The sequence below is a fragment of the Oryza sativa genome, chromosome 3 (genome assembly GCF_034140825.1).
Source record: "Oryza sativa Japonica Group chromosome 3, ASM3414082v1".
Lineage (NCBI taxonomy): Eukaryota > Viridiplantae > Streptophyta > Magnoliopsida > Poales > Poaceae > Oryza > Oryza sativa.
Genome location: NC_089037.1, coordinates 26465502 through 26478899, shown reverse-complemented (window position 1 = coordinate 26478899; position 13398 = coordinate 26465502). Strand labels below are relative to the sequence as shown.

Here is a 13398-nt window from a genome sequence, read left to right as displayed (position 1 = left end):
CTAGTGGCGTCTGCAAAAATCGAGGGTCATTTTCCCATAAGGCTGCTTAAGTGGCCCGTATGGAAAAATCGATTTTCCCATACGGGCCTTTTAAGAGGGCCGCATGCAAAAATGAGCTCATTTTTGCATGCGACTCACTTAAGCGCCCGCATGGAAAAATCAATTTTTCCATACAGGCCACTTAAGAAGCCGTATGCGAAAATAAAATTTGAAAAATTTGAAACTAGTGTATCTCACTCATATAAACTCTAAATTGGATGATTTTTTCCCTAAATGTTCTAAAATCATGCTCTATAATATTATTGTGTTCTTACTGGTATTATTTTGGCTATTTTTTCTTGTGACTTTGTTTTATCAGTTAAAAATTTGAATTTCAAAACTTCAAATAATATTTTGAAGCAGTAAATGATTTCATCTGAAAAAGTCATCAATAACAAAGTTGTATAACTCATCAAGATCTATAACTTCTATTTTGGTCATTTCTTCATCCGACAAAGTGATTTGTAAGATTTTTTTTACAAAATGTACATCTCTTATATAGTTTTATAAAAACTATATAAGATATGTTTATTCTGTGAACAATCTTACAAATAACTTTGTGGGATGAAGAAATGATCAAAATAAAAGTTATATATCTTGATGAGTTATACAACTTTATTGTTGATGACTTTTTCAGTTGAAAACATTTAGTATTTGAAAATATTGTTTGAAATTGTCATATTTTGAAAATCAAATTCAAACTGTTCAAACAAAATCATATAGAACAGTGACCTAAACAAAAGTTGTAAATCTTGATGAGTTATACAACTTTGTTGTTGATGACTTTTCGATTTGAAATCATCTAGTACCCGAAAAATCATTTGAATTTCTTATATTTTAAAATTCAAATTTTATATAGTTCAATCAAACTCAGATGGAGAAATGACAAAAAGAAAAATGGTAGATCTCAATGAGTTCTAGAACTTTATTTTTAACAACTTTTTCATATGAGTTCATCTAGTGCCATAAAAATCGATTTGAAATTTTAAAAAAAGCCACATATAAAAAAAAATCAATTTTTGTATGCGGACGATTAAGTAGCCCGCATGTAAAAATGAACCCTCTTCCTTCCCTCTTCCGCAGTTCAAAAAATTTCACACCTAACCCTATCTTATCCTCTCCTCTCACATTATCCTCTCCTCTCATTCTTCTCTCTCTCACTCTATCTCTTCTCTCTCTCTCTCACCGAGATCGAGCAGTGCGGGGCGTGGCGGCGGCGCCGGCCGAGAGCGGCGTGGGACGGGGCAGGCACGGTGGGCATGGCGGCGGCGACAGCCGAGAGCGGCGCGGCGTGCGGCGGCGGCGGGCGGGAGCGGCCGCAGGCTCCAATGCCAAGGACGGCGGCGGCGCGACCTCGGAAGCCCGTCCCCGCGCGGATCCGCCGCCTCTTCCTCCCTCTGTCGTTGCCGTCGACTTCCCCGCCCTCCCCCGCGGCGCGACGACGGCATCGATCCGGCGGCGGCGGCGGGACCTCGGCGTGGTCGCGGCGTGGATTCGGCGGCGGCGGCGTGTCCCGGCGTGGATCCGTTGGCGGCGCGACCTCGACGTAAATCCGGTGGCGGCGGCCCGTCCCTGCACGAATCCGGCGCCGACGACGACGGACGATGGTTGGAGCGGCGGATTGGCCGACGACGGCAACGAACCCGGCGACGCGGAGGCTGGCTGGATTAGGCAGCGGTGGGCTAGGGTTTGGAGCGGCGGATTGGCCGACGACGGTGACAAATCCGGCGGCGTGGAGGCCGGCTGGATTAGGCGGCGGTGGGCTAGGGTTCGGCTTTTTTCTTTTTTTTTATTTCGCTGAATTCATTTTCGCATGCGGCTGGTATAGGGGACCGCCCATTTTTGCATGCGGTTGCTCTAGCCGTATACAAAGATGACGATATTTGCAGATGATTTCGCGCAGCCGCATGCGAAAATCGTTGCCGTCCGTCTGCAAAGATGTATTCTGTAGTAGTGTCTATTGCGCCCTGAGCAGCCGTATGCTTAGGGCATCAAATTGTCTAGGTGAAATTGAGAGGATGAGGAGTGGAGAGGTTGTTGAAGTGAGGAGATGAGAGGATAAGGAGAGAGAGAGCGGGGGTAGGGGAAATGATATGACTTATAGATATTGTAAGGAAGAGGGAAGTGGGCGTTGGACTGGTGGGCTGATTGCGTGCAGGCATGTCTGTTAATTAAGAGTCTCCGCCGTCTGTGAAAATTGAATTTTGCATGCAAGTCTTTTTTTCAATATTATTGCAAGTGGACGTTATTATGGTCCGTCTATAAGTTGGTGGAGGATTCGTTCGCAAAAATCGATTCTATAGTAGTGGATGCAAATTAATTATTAAATAGGTTATACCTTGGCGGTTGGAATGTCTTGAATGAAATGCAAATAACGTAACATGGTTATACGAAATTATGAAAATTTTTGACGGAAAAATCATAAAAATAACACTTGGGATGTTTATAAGTTTTGGAAATGCCTACAGCTGTGAATGATCCATAGCTGCATCTGTGAGTCGTTCTTAACAAGGTGTATATATATTTATCATGTTCTTTAGCACGATCTTAATTTAATGGTCATATGGCACATCCCATATCGAAAATAATAAGTTACCATGATTCTTTTCACTCTATATATGACTGCATGTTCCTTCATGGATTTGTATATGCGATGGATGAAGATGGAAAAACTACACTCGGACAATTCCTTGTTTTCGTTTCAAAGGAATCTAATTTAATCACTTTCATTTTAGGGCAGCTTGTCGAAGACTCTAAGAGCAGTTACAATAGTAGACTATTAGTCAGCTGTAAATATATTTTAATAAGGTAAAAGATGAGAGAGAAGAATAGCGGGCTACAGATATATAGCCAGCTACAGCACGGACTTCAATATGCAATGTATGTATGACAGGTAGGACCATATATTAATAATAAGTACTTCCTCCGTTTCACAATGTAAGACTTTCTAGCATTACCCACATTTATATAGTTATTAATGAATCTAGACACATATGAATATTTAGATTCATTCACATTTTTATGAAGCCTTACACTATGAAACGGAGGAAGTATATATTAATATAGTAAGCAACTATTAGAATTGACTATTAGAATAGCTATAAATGAATTGAAGCTAACAGTGGGTTATACTATTAAATTGCTCTAAGTAGAAGCAGTGTATACTCTCGCCGACTTATCAGGTAGCGCCGTAGCGGAAGAATTATTTGATATAGGCAATAATTGGCACACACTGATTAATGAATGAATGACCCGGTAACTTAAACCTGCGACGCACACGGTCTATGCATGCACTGGGCATTAATTGTAGCACACACTTCCGATCGATGTGCCCAACGGCCAACGCTGGCCGTGCCGACCGATCTAATTAACGCGCGTACGGACACCGCGCCCCGTGCAACTGTCTTTCTAGCACGCAGCCGCGCACGTACGTAGTACATGGACATGGCTTCATCTATCTCCCACTGTTTGTCTACGTACGCCGGTACGCGCCATCTCCAACTCCACGCACGAGGCACCTGACCCGGCGTCTCCGTCATGCGACGGGATCGCTGAGCCCTGGCAGAGCAGCGGGTGGAGGAGGACGGCGAGGAGGACGTAGGTGAGGATCACGGCCTGCACCTTGATGGAACCCATGGCCATGGCTGGCTGGCTAGCTAGCTCAATCTGTCCAAGAACGGACGGTGAAGAGAAGATATATATATTTGCTGCTCAATTTCTTCTTGTTCTATGTAACTTTGCAAGAATGAACTGAACTGAACTGAACTGAACCGAGCTGAGCTATAAGCTGTTGCTGATACCAGTGTAAGAAATCTCGTCAGAATTTATAGTTAAACGGATGCAAGAACAGTAGGGGGGTGATTTCTGATTTGGGTTGTTTATTGCTGCCTGTTTTGATCAGTTCAAACGGTCCTGCTTCTACATGTTTTGAAGGTCTGATATTGGAGGCTGTATTCTATCATAAAACATAGGATATGATAGTGTTATGGAGTGGTACTAAGTTGAGGAGTTCCTCCGCGAGTCTTTTTTGTCTTGACTTTTGATTGGCAGTGGATAGTCACAGGGACATAAATGAGCACAAAAAGGGTTGAGAGGGTGAACATCTCAACATCTTCAGAAAACGATTAAGCCAGTGAGAGAAAAAAAAAGATAGTCACAGCGGGACAGAGGTGAATAGGTGATCATCTTCAGAAATGAACAATTTTGGTGCCAACTAACCCTTGATTCCCAATTTCAAAAATAAAAAATGCAAGTTGTTTTTAATTTCCCTTTGTGTATGCTCCCTCTTTCTATTTGAATCAGTGTCATATTTATTTTTGAAAGAATACAAACAAGTGAGAGAATAAAAAAGAATTGAGAAAAAAATGACTTACCTAGAGATCGGTGAGATTCGAACGTAGAACCATGTGTACACAAGTCAAGCAACCAAATCATGGCACCACTACCTTGGTAGGCTACATAGAACAAATCAAATGGTTAATTAGCAAGTATATGGGGTCAGCGCCGAGGTATTTGACGCTGACCCCGTGCCACATGGAATTTAATGTCAGCTCAACAAAAATCTCGACGCCGGCGCTGATGGTTGAAGTTTTTAGTAGAGGCTATTTTCAAAATAAGTTTTTCTGAAGGACCAGTTTATCGAAAAAACGGGCCGGTCGACCGAGAAATAGAATTCTCGTGATATCACCGGACGTACGTGTCTTTCGGGGAAAAAAAGGACGTACGTGGCGCGGTAGATATAGTAAGATACACACGTACCGATCGCGCGCGCCGTGCAAAATGGGCACCCCAACAATGATGCCGTGGCCGACCGAGAACTAGAATTCTCGTGATATCACCGGACGTACGTGTCTTTCGGGGGAAAAAAAAGGACGTACGTGGCGCGGTAAATATAGTAAGATACACACGCACCGATCGCGCGCGCCGCGCAAAATGGGCACCCCAACAATGATGCCGTGGCCGATCGGTCGATATATCTCTCTCCCGGCCCGGCCGGCCGCTATCTGAGGTTCCGAGGTTAATTTAGCGCGGAATTGTTTTCGTCGGAATATATCCATGTGTGTTTTTTTTAATAATGATCTATGTGTGGCCTTGTTTTGAAAATTTAATTGCAACAAATGTAATGGTGCAATCGGATCATGATTTGGATAAGTAATTTAAGAGAAAAAACAGTTTAGAGTGGTTTTGCACGTAAATCGGACACTGACGTCATGCTAACGTCAACGTCCGATTTTAATCTCCTCTCATCGGGTGCTCGAGCCAGAGTCGCGTCAGCATGCGATATTATCAATCGTTTACAGTTAGGCGCCTGGAGTACGTGCTACATGAGCAGGTATATCGTTCTATGGGGCGGCTTGACGCGTCAGCGAGCTGGCTATGCAACAGAGTTCGGCACGCGCGCGTGTATCGAGGTCGATTACGTGTAGCTGTGTAGTACGTGCTCGTACAGAAGCAGGCCCTCGTGGCCTCCTTTCGGTTGCCTTTTTTTAAAAAAAGTTTTTCCTTTGCCTTTTGGTTTTGAGTGTCCTTGCACGCTAGGGTTGAACTAGTGCAGATAGTTTCCATCCGATTGGATTCTATATTTTCGGTCGGAACTATCTATAAATTTTCGGATTCAGAAATGAATTCGATTTTTTTATTCGGAAACAAAAACAAATACCAGCAAGAGTTCTATCCGTCGGAATTGGAAAACGGTCGGAAATTATACGGAAATTTTTTTCGATATCCGTAGACGTGGATAAAATTTTAGAAAAAACACGTATATATACATACATTTTTATATGGAGTCAGATGAAAATAAACTTTGTATCAAAATTGTAGAGCTCGATGAGATCTACAACTTTCTTATTGACTATTTTATTATTTGAGGTCATTTAAGGGTCTAAATATTTATTATAAAATACTATATTTATTTTTACAAAATCTCATATCTACAATTCAAATGGCATCTGATGGAGATGTGTTCCATATCACAGTTGGAGAGCTCAACGAGATCTACCACTTTGTAGTTTATAACATTTGTATTTGAAAATATTTAAAGTATAAAACAAATATTATAAGTTTCAAAGATGTTAAGTCAAATCAATAACACCTCCAATTTATACAAACAAGAACTTAATAATGAGTGATATGGTAAGTAAGCTATACATGCATGTAGTAAAAGGTATTGGTATTAGAAAATAAATAAACATATTTATATATGTATCTCTTAAGAGAATGGCCATGAAAATCGATTTTCACATACGGTTGTGGGACCGCCTATAAAATTGACTATATAAATGTTGGAGATGTTGACCTAAAATAATAAGAAACTCAATTTAAGGGGGGTTCTTTATATACCGGCAAATATTCATTACCGTATTTGTTCAGCTCGTATTCGCTCCGTATCTATATTCGATAATATTCAATTTCATTTCCATATTCGGGTTTTCGATTCCGATTCCAATTAAAAAATTATGAAAATGAATATGATAAAGCTTCCGTTCGTTTCCGATCCGTTTTCATCCTACTTGCAGCTATTGACGTCGTCTCCGACTCTCCGTGCTCTCGTGCAATGCGCCCTTGTACACCAGCCTTTTCTGAGAGGAATAAGTCCACTTTGACTCCCTTTAAAGTGACCCGAATCTAATCCATGACCCTAAACCGCAAAATCGGATATCTCAACCCCCGAACTAGTGAAACCGGTGCAATTTGACTCCCTTATGGTTTTGGAGGACGGTTTCGCTGACGTGGCGGTGTTGACCTAGTTTGTGGGGTTGACATGGCGCTTAGGTGGCATTTGAATTAAAAACATATACGTGGGACCCGTTTGTCATTCACACACATAAAAAATTGTAGGACCCACGTGTCATCCTCTCTCTCTTCTTCCTCCCCTCTTCCTCCCTTCTCTCTTTCTTTCCCTTTCTCTTCTCTCCCCTTTGGCCGGCCACGGGGAGCATGGGGCTGGAGCGGCGGCGGGCGGGGCTAGAGTGGTGGCGGCCGGTAGGAGCTGAAGTGGCGGCGGTGGCAGAAGCTGGAGCGACTGTGGCGGCGAGAGCGGTGGGCTGGACCATCCGGCTGCCACCCTCCCCCCATCTCCTCCTCCTCGTCATCCTCCTCCTCCTTGTAGTCGTCGCCGACCTCCCCGACCACACCGAGATCGGCGTCGAAGGCGATGTCGTCCTGGAGCATTGACCCGAGGAGGATCTCCGACTGCGCCATCGCTGCTGTTGACGCCAACGACACCGTTGCCAGATGTTGCGAAGCCTCCCCAAAACCCCATCGCCGCCTCGAGCCCCTACGCGCCATCCTCCCGCTTCGTGCCGCCCGGCCCTCCGCTAATGCGGCCTCCTCCCCTTCGTCGCATGCCTCCCCCAACACCCCGCCGCCGCAGGGGGCAGCTTCCACGCCGCACAGTCCAGCGCCCACCCGCTAGCCCTCCTGCCCGCCGCCGCTTCTGCTCCAGTTCCCACCCACTGTCGCCACCCCTGCCCGTCGATTGCTCCACGAGAGAGAAAGTGAAGACAAAAGGGGGAGAGAAGAGAGAGAATGGAGAGAGGGGGAGGAGGAAGAAGAAGAAGAGAGAGAGGATGATATGTGGGCCACAATATTTTTTTGTGTGAATCACAGATGTGTCCCACAGGTATTTTTTTATTCTAATGCCATAGAAGCGCCACGTGGGACGAAGACTAAGTCAACATTGTCACGTCAGCGCCACATCAACAAAACCGCTCTCTAGAACCGCCGGCGTCGAGGGAGTCAAATTGCACCGGTTTCAATAGTTCAGGGGTTGAAATATCCGGTTTTGCGGTTTAGGATCATGGATTAGATTCGGGTCACTTTTTAAGGGAGTCCAAGTGGACTTATTCCTTTCTGATAGGTGTAACGGCCCACCTAACTGAGCCAACTTATCAAATGGACCGATTCTAAGGCCTTTCGTTCGGAATGTTGGACCAACCCATTTTACTTACAGTAGTCTGCAGGCCGTGACTACTGCCAGATAGGACCCACACTTCACTCACTGCACGTGGGCCCCACGTCCTTTCGATGAACCCGAAGCTCCTCCAGCTCGAGGAGCCAGCCGCCCTCCTTTTCGTCGTCTTCTCCCACCGCGGCGGAGTTCCTGGAGACGAGGAGAGATTTACCGCTGCTTGCCCACCTCGTCCGCACCGGAGCGCATGGAGGTCTCGGCTAGGCTCCGCGCGCCGCCCGCCTCGGCGGCTCCGCGCCGCGGCCGAGGATCCCTGCCATTGCCAGGGTGGTTCGCGTCGGCCCGGCCCGCCTCTCGTGCGGTTTCCGCCAAGGTGAGGTGACCTCCCCTCTCGCTTCCTTCCTCTACGATTTCTCCTGCGAGCTATCCGGACGCAGGATGCGTTGGGGGGTCGGTGGGAATGTCGGGGTGGGGGTTCGTTTCAGCGGTGTAAAAATTTGATGCGTTTCTTCCGGTTGGTGCTTCCGAGCCGGTGGGATTTTTTCGATGTGGCGCTTTGCGGGCGCCTTTTTGTTTAGATTTTTCTTTTTCATCTTCTTTTGACCCAAATCGCGTAGTGCATTGCGTAGTGGGGAGAAAGTGGGAGCTCATCTTGATCCAAAGGGTACCATATGAAGAGAGATAATTGCTAAAATCCTTGTCCCTGAGAATCGCGTTGTTTCGAATCAGCTAAGATAATGCTAAAAATCAAGACATCCAAATGAACTAGAGTAGGGTGAGGAGATGTTGAAATGCTGGTGGTCAAATTCGCGAGGAATTGATCACACATATGTTGTGTTTGTGCCCCTAGAGGACTCTAAAATACCCAATAAATATTGCCGTCTGATGGCCTAGCTGGATTGTGATATTGCCATATGCTTTTGGTGGTTCTGGTGCCTTATGAGTTATGTGAGCATCTGCTGAAACTCTTGAGTGAAATAATTGATGTACGTGCCAAGATGAACCGAGTGGCAAAGCTGTTTGGGTTCTCAGAAGTCCATTGCTGAGAGTGATGTCTGATGATATTGTGAGACGGAAAAGTTCGAAGTTTCTTTTGCATGTATTTAGCATACTGCTTGAGTAAGAAACTGTCGGTTATAACAATGAGAACATGATACTGGGATAGATCAGCAGCAGAAGGATGTGGATTTAATTAACCATGCCAATACCAGTCATTCTTATGTGTTTTTGTGCGTGAAGCAACACTAGTTTCCTCTGTATGAATAATCTATGCACTGAACTGTCACTCGCTATAGATATTTTTCTGCACATTAAGGTGGACACTGCATATCCCTCGGGCAATTTCTTTTTGTAGATATAATGCGTAACAAATGTGACTTTACATATTGTAGAACCTGGCATGTAACTATGTAAGTTCCTCTCATTTGTAACTGACACTTATTATTGATGCACACTATGTGTTATGTGTCTATTTGGAAGTTAGTGTTCTTATCGTGAACTCTAGCCTACTGATACATACAGTCATCTATGATAGAAAATTCTGCTTAACACGTCATGTTCAGGATTTAGAGCCTTGTAGCATCGATGTAGATGAATCACATGAAAACATTGGAGGAACCGTAGGGGAAATAGTAGCAAATTTCTTGTATTCCCATGCAACTTCTTATTGACTCATGGTAATTTTGAGTTGTTGACTTTTTTTTCCAAGGTGTTGTTCTTAGTGTTCTAGGCTATTATAGCAACTACTTTTGTGAATTTTTGTAGCAATATACTGCTTAATATCTGGTGTTCAGCGTCAAGAAACATTGAACTAGCTGTATAACACTCACTATAAATGTTTTTTTGGGTGGCAATGATACTAGTTCATATTAACTAGCTAGGTAGCTGTCTTATTTGATAATAGAATTATGTGTTAAGAGACTCATAAATTTATCTCCATTCAGATTAGAGCAGGTGCAACTTATGACCTGCAAAGAAACAAGAGTAACCTCGAATCATTATTCTGCTATGACAAATCTGTTCCAGAGGAGGATATTGGAACACCAGCTGGTTTAGATTTGGAAAAGAAGAACGTTGGGAAGAATCCTCCTTGCATAAGCTGTGAAACTAAAGGTGCAGTGCTGTGTGCAACTTGTGCTGGTTCAGGCTTGTACGTCGACTCCATATTAGAAAGCCAGGGAATCATCGTAAAAGTCAGATGTCTAGGTATACAAGCTGATAATCATCTGTTTACAGTATTTTCCTTGCTACTATATGGATGACTCATGATCTGGTGTTGTAAATTCTTTAGGCTGCGGGGGCACTGGGAGCATTATGTGCTCAAAGTGTGGAGGCCGTGGACACACGTGAATTGACATGGTTTGGGTCTCAAAAGCAAGGCAATGCAGTTCAAGTAACATCTTCTAAGGCTACTTCGGTAGGGAATTCTGTTGATGTAAAGAAGCAAAGATATTCATAGTTGATTTTCACATAGTGCTGTTCGAACAATTTCTTTGTATCAATTAATCTGATGCTGAGGCACCAGCTGTAAAATGACTTTTGTGAGAGCACCTGTTACAAAGGCAACGAACGATACCGGGGTTGTTTATATACGCAGCCTGCTGGTGTGATTTTCGACTGTTCAGATGAATCAACTCTACTGTTGTGGTACAGACGCTCAGACAGAACAAACCCCAGGAAGCAACACCTTCAGCTTCAGAGTTGCGCTTGAAGTGTATGCATCTGTATCGTTTTCCCTTCTTCAGTCTCAAGCTTAGTGCTGCTGTCATTTGTGAAAGAATGTTTGCAAAGAAAATGTTTGTAAACCGGCTACATTAATTCGTTATCAAATACTATAAAAGAAGCTAGAAAATAGAAACTCAAATGACAAGGAGCCATGAACATGAATAGCTTGTTATCAAAGTTTACAAAAGCTTGACATATATATGTAACTTGTGGTACTAGATGCAAAAAGTGATGCAGGGTCATCCTAATTAATACCTATCCCACCCCCAACTAATATGCTTCTCTTGAGCGGTGGAGCAACACCCCCCTGCAAATCCACATGCATTTTCCAAGCCCCAAAACCAAAGCAAGGAATACTTGATCACCTTGCCTTTGCCCACGCAGGTATCTGGCAATGTGGCGTTCTACAAGAGAAAAACAATGCAGCCAGGCAGCCGATTGGTCACTTGTCCACAAAGGAAGCCATGTCCGATCCATCCAAGAATCATATTCTTCTCCTCTTGAGCCTGCCTATCACTGATGACTATATATGCATCGGCCACAAGAGGTCATCGTCATCAAGCATTCCCACATCGATCAGCAGCAGCAGCAGAGTAGAGGCATATTTGCAACGAAGCGATCGTTCTGCAGCAGCCCGAGGTAGGTAGCGATCTAGCGAGGGCCATGGACACGAGGGGCGTCATCCGCACCTTCGAGGAGTACGACGCCGCCGTCGAGTGGAGCCGCAGCGCCGAGGCCGACGCCGTCAAGATCTCCCTCCCAGGCAAGAACACGATCAACTCGATCCATCTCTCTCTAGATCAGCTGGGTTTGCTTCGCGTCCATTGATTTTTGCGGATGCGCGTGTCATGGTGGTGCAGGGTTCAAGAGGGAGGAGATACGGGTGCTGGTGGACAACCACGGCCACCTCCGGACGCGCGGCGAGCGGCCCGTCGCCGGCAACAGGTGGAGCCGCTTCCAGAAGGACTTCCAGCTCCCCGCCGACTGCAACGTCGACGGCATCCGCGCCAAGTTCGAGAACGAGGCGCTCACCATCACGCTCCCCAAGAAGACCCCCTCGCCGCTGACGCCGTCGCCCACGCCGTCGCCGGTGACGCCGCCGCCGCAGCAGCCGCCCCAGCCCGAGCCCAGGAGGCCGCCCGCCGCGCCGCTTCCCGGGGTGCGGACGCCGCCGTCGCCGCCTCGCAGAGCGCCAGCACCGGCGCCGGCGCCGCTGACGCCTGCTCTTTCCCAGAGGTTCCTGGCGGAGCGCAGACCAGCGCCGGTGCCGGAGCCGGTGACCCGGAAGAGGTCCGACCTGGGCACCCTCATGAAACCCAAGGAGGACAAGGTGGAAGAGACCACGAAGCCTCTGCCGCCGCCGGCTGCAGCGGCGGCGGCGGCGGAGGAGGAGGAGGAGAGGATGGCAAGGGAGGCAAGAGGGAAGATGGAAGAAGACAAGAAGAAGGCCAACGAGGAGGTGACGGACATGGCGCAGCTGAGGAGGCCGGCCTCGGCGAGCCGCCGGCAGCTGGTGAACGTGGCGGTGGCGGCCGTGGTCCTCCTCGGCATCACCCTCTACGTGTGGAACACCCTGAGGAACGCCGCAACCGGCGGCGGCGGCAACGGCCATGGCGCGAGCTACAGCGACGAGATGTGAAAAGAAAAGAAAAAAAAAAGGGCGCGAAAGTGTTGGAGGTGTCGCCGATCGAGTTTAAATGTTTAATGCGTGCTTCGTCTGGGAAGGGACAAAGCTAAAGTATATATGTGTGTGGATTGTTAATTTAATCACGCGGTGGTGTTACGACTTGCAAAAGACATGTTCTTTTGCTTTGGTGGATCAATTTGATGAAATAAGATGGTGAAAGAATGAGCACTTAAATCTTCTACTTGTCGTCTCTTTCTTCTTGTTTTACTCCTTGTGATTTGCAATTATAGTTCTAACTCCTCCCCAAGCATGCATATTGGCTAAGATGGCACAAAATCAATATGATTAATGAAAGGTTTAGTTACGAGCCCCAACTTGGCAAACCTCAATTTGTTGCGCTGAAGTGTGGTATATATGCCACCGATCCACAAAAATCTTGGATAAAATCAACACATTGATAGTATGTGGGGCAAAAGACTTAGCGAGATTTTCTCTGATTTCTCTGTTTCCTCTGTCTTTCTCTCCTTCTGTTTTTCGTTCTCTGTCTCCTCACCGTTTGGTGACATTGTACAGCTCTTCGCTCACTTGATATAAAACCAGCAACAGCTGGCTTAGGTTTCAAAAAAAGAAAAAAAAATCCACCATCTTGCTTCATATCACAAACCATCTCAGTACTTAGTAGGGCTTATTCGGAATGGAGGGATTACAGAAGATTTTTGTAGGATTGACAAATCTTTTGGATTTGGCACTGTTCATGCATTCGGTTCATAGAAATCACGTGAAGGAATTTTGTAGGAATACTGTAGCAACCCTGTGAAAACGTAGGAATTTCACAGGATTATGAGGGCCCCTTTGATTTGTAGGAAAAATGCAGGAATTTTGGAGGATTTCAATCCTATGAAAAAAAATCCTATGAAGGCCTTTGAAACAAAGGATTGAATCCTATCCAATCCTTTAAAATTCCTATGGAATGGGTAATCCTATGCACATTTTGGAGGAAAGTTAGCAAGAGGTCTAACCTCTTGGAACATTTCCTCTGAGTCTATCTCTCTCATCTGATTCCTGCGTTTTTCCTGTGGTCCAATCAAACAGCCATTCC

The 13398-nt window shown here is 45.5% G+C and overlaps 2 protein-coding genes across 2 annotated transcripts; both read left to right on the top strand.

Annotated features, from left to right (window-relative positions):
- Window positions 1-8096: 8096 nt before the first annotated feature.
- Window positions 8097-10571, top strand: LOC9267554 (uncharacterized). Its single transcript, XM_015773548.3, has 3 exons — window positions 8097-8321; window positions 9892-10153; window positions 10239-10571. Exons 1-3 carry the CDS (start codon window positions 8196-8198, stop codon window positions 10295-10297), a joined length of 447 nt encoding a protein of 148 aa, XP_015629034.1. The 5' UTR covers window positions 8097-8195; the 3' UTR covers window positions 10298-10571.
- Window positions 10572-11195: 624 nt separating this feature from the next.
- Window positions 11196-12540, top strand: LOC4333614 (inactive protein RESTRICTED TEV MOVEMENT 2). Its single transcript, XM_015773697.3, has 2 exons — window positions 11196-11435; window positions 11533-12540. Exons 1-2 carry the CDS (start codon window positions 11336-11338, stop codon window positions 12309-12311), a joined length of 879 nt encoding a protein of 292 aa, XP_015629183.1. The 5' UTR covers window positions 11196-11335; the 3' UTR covers window positions 12312-12540.
- The last annotated feature ends 858 nt before the right edge of the window (window positions 12541-13398 follow it).

What these genes read in the sequence shown, in the direction of transcription:
- LOC9267554 (XM_015773548.3), top strand. Translation starts at nt 8,196, where the DNA reads ATGGAGGTCTCGGCTAGGCTCCGCGCGCCGCCCGCCTCGGCGGCTCCG. An exon ending in CTCGTGCGGTTTCCGCCAAG is followed by an intron (nt 8,322 to 9,891) that starts GTGAGGTGACCT and finishes ATCTCCATTCAG; the next exon opens with ATTAGAGCAGGTGCAACTTA. An exon ending in CGTAAAAGTCAGATGTCTAG is followed by an intron (nt 10,154 to 10,238) that starts GTATACAAGCTG and finishes TAAATTCTTTAG; the next exon opens with GCTGCGGGGGCACTGGGAGC.
- LOC4333614 (XM_015773697.3), top strand. Translation starts at nt 11,336, where the DNA reads ATGGACACGAGGGGCGTCATCCGCACCTTCGAGGAGTACGACGCCGCC. An exon ending in CGTCAAGATCTCCCTCCCAG is followed by an intron (nt 11,436 to 11,532) that starts GCAAGAACACGA and finishes ATGGTGGTGCAG; the next exon opens with GGTTCAAGAGGGAGGAGATA.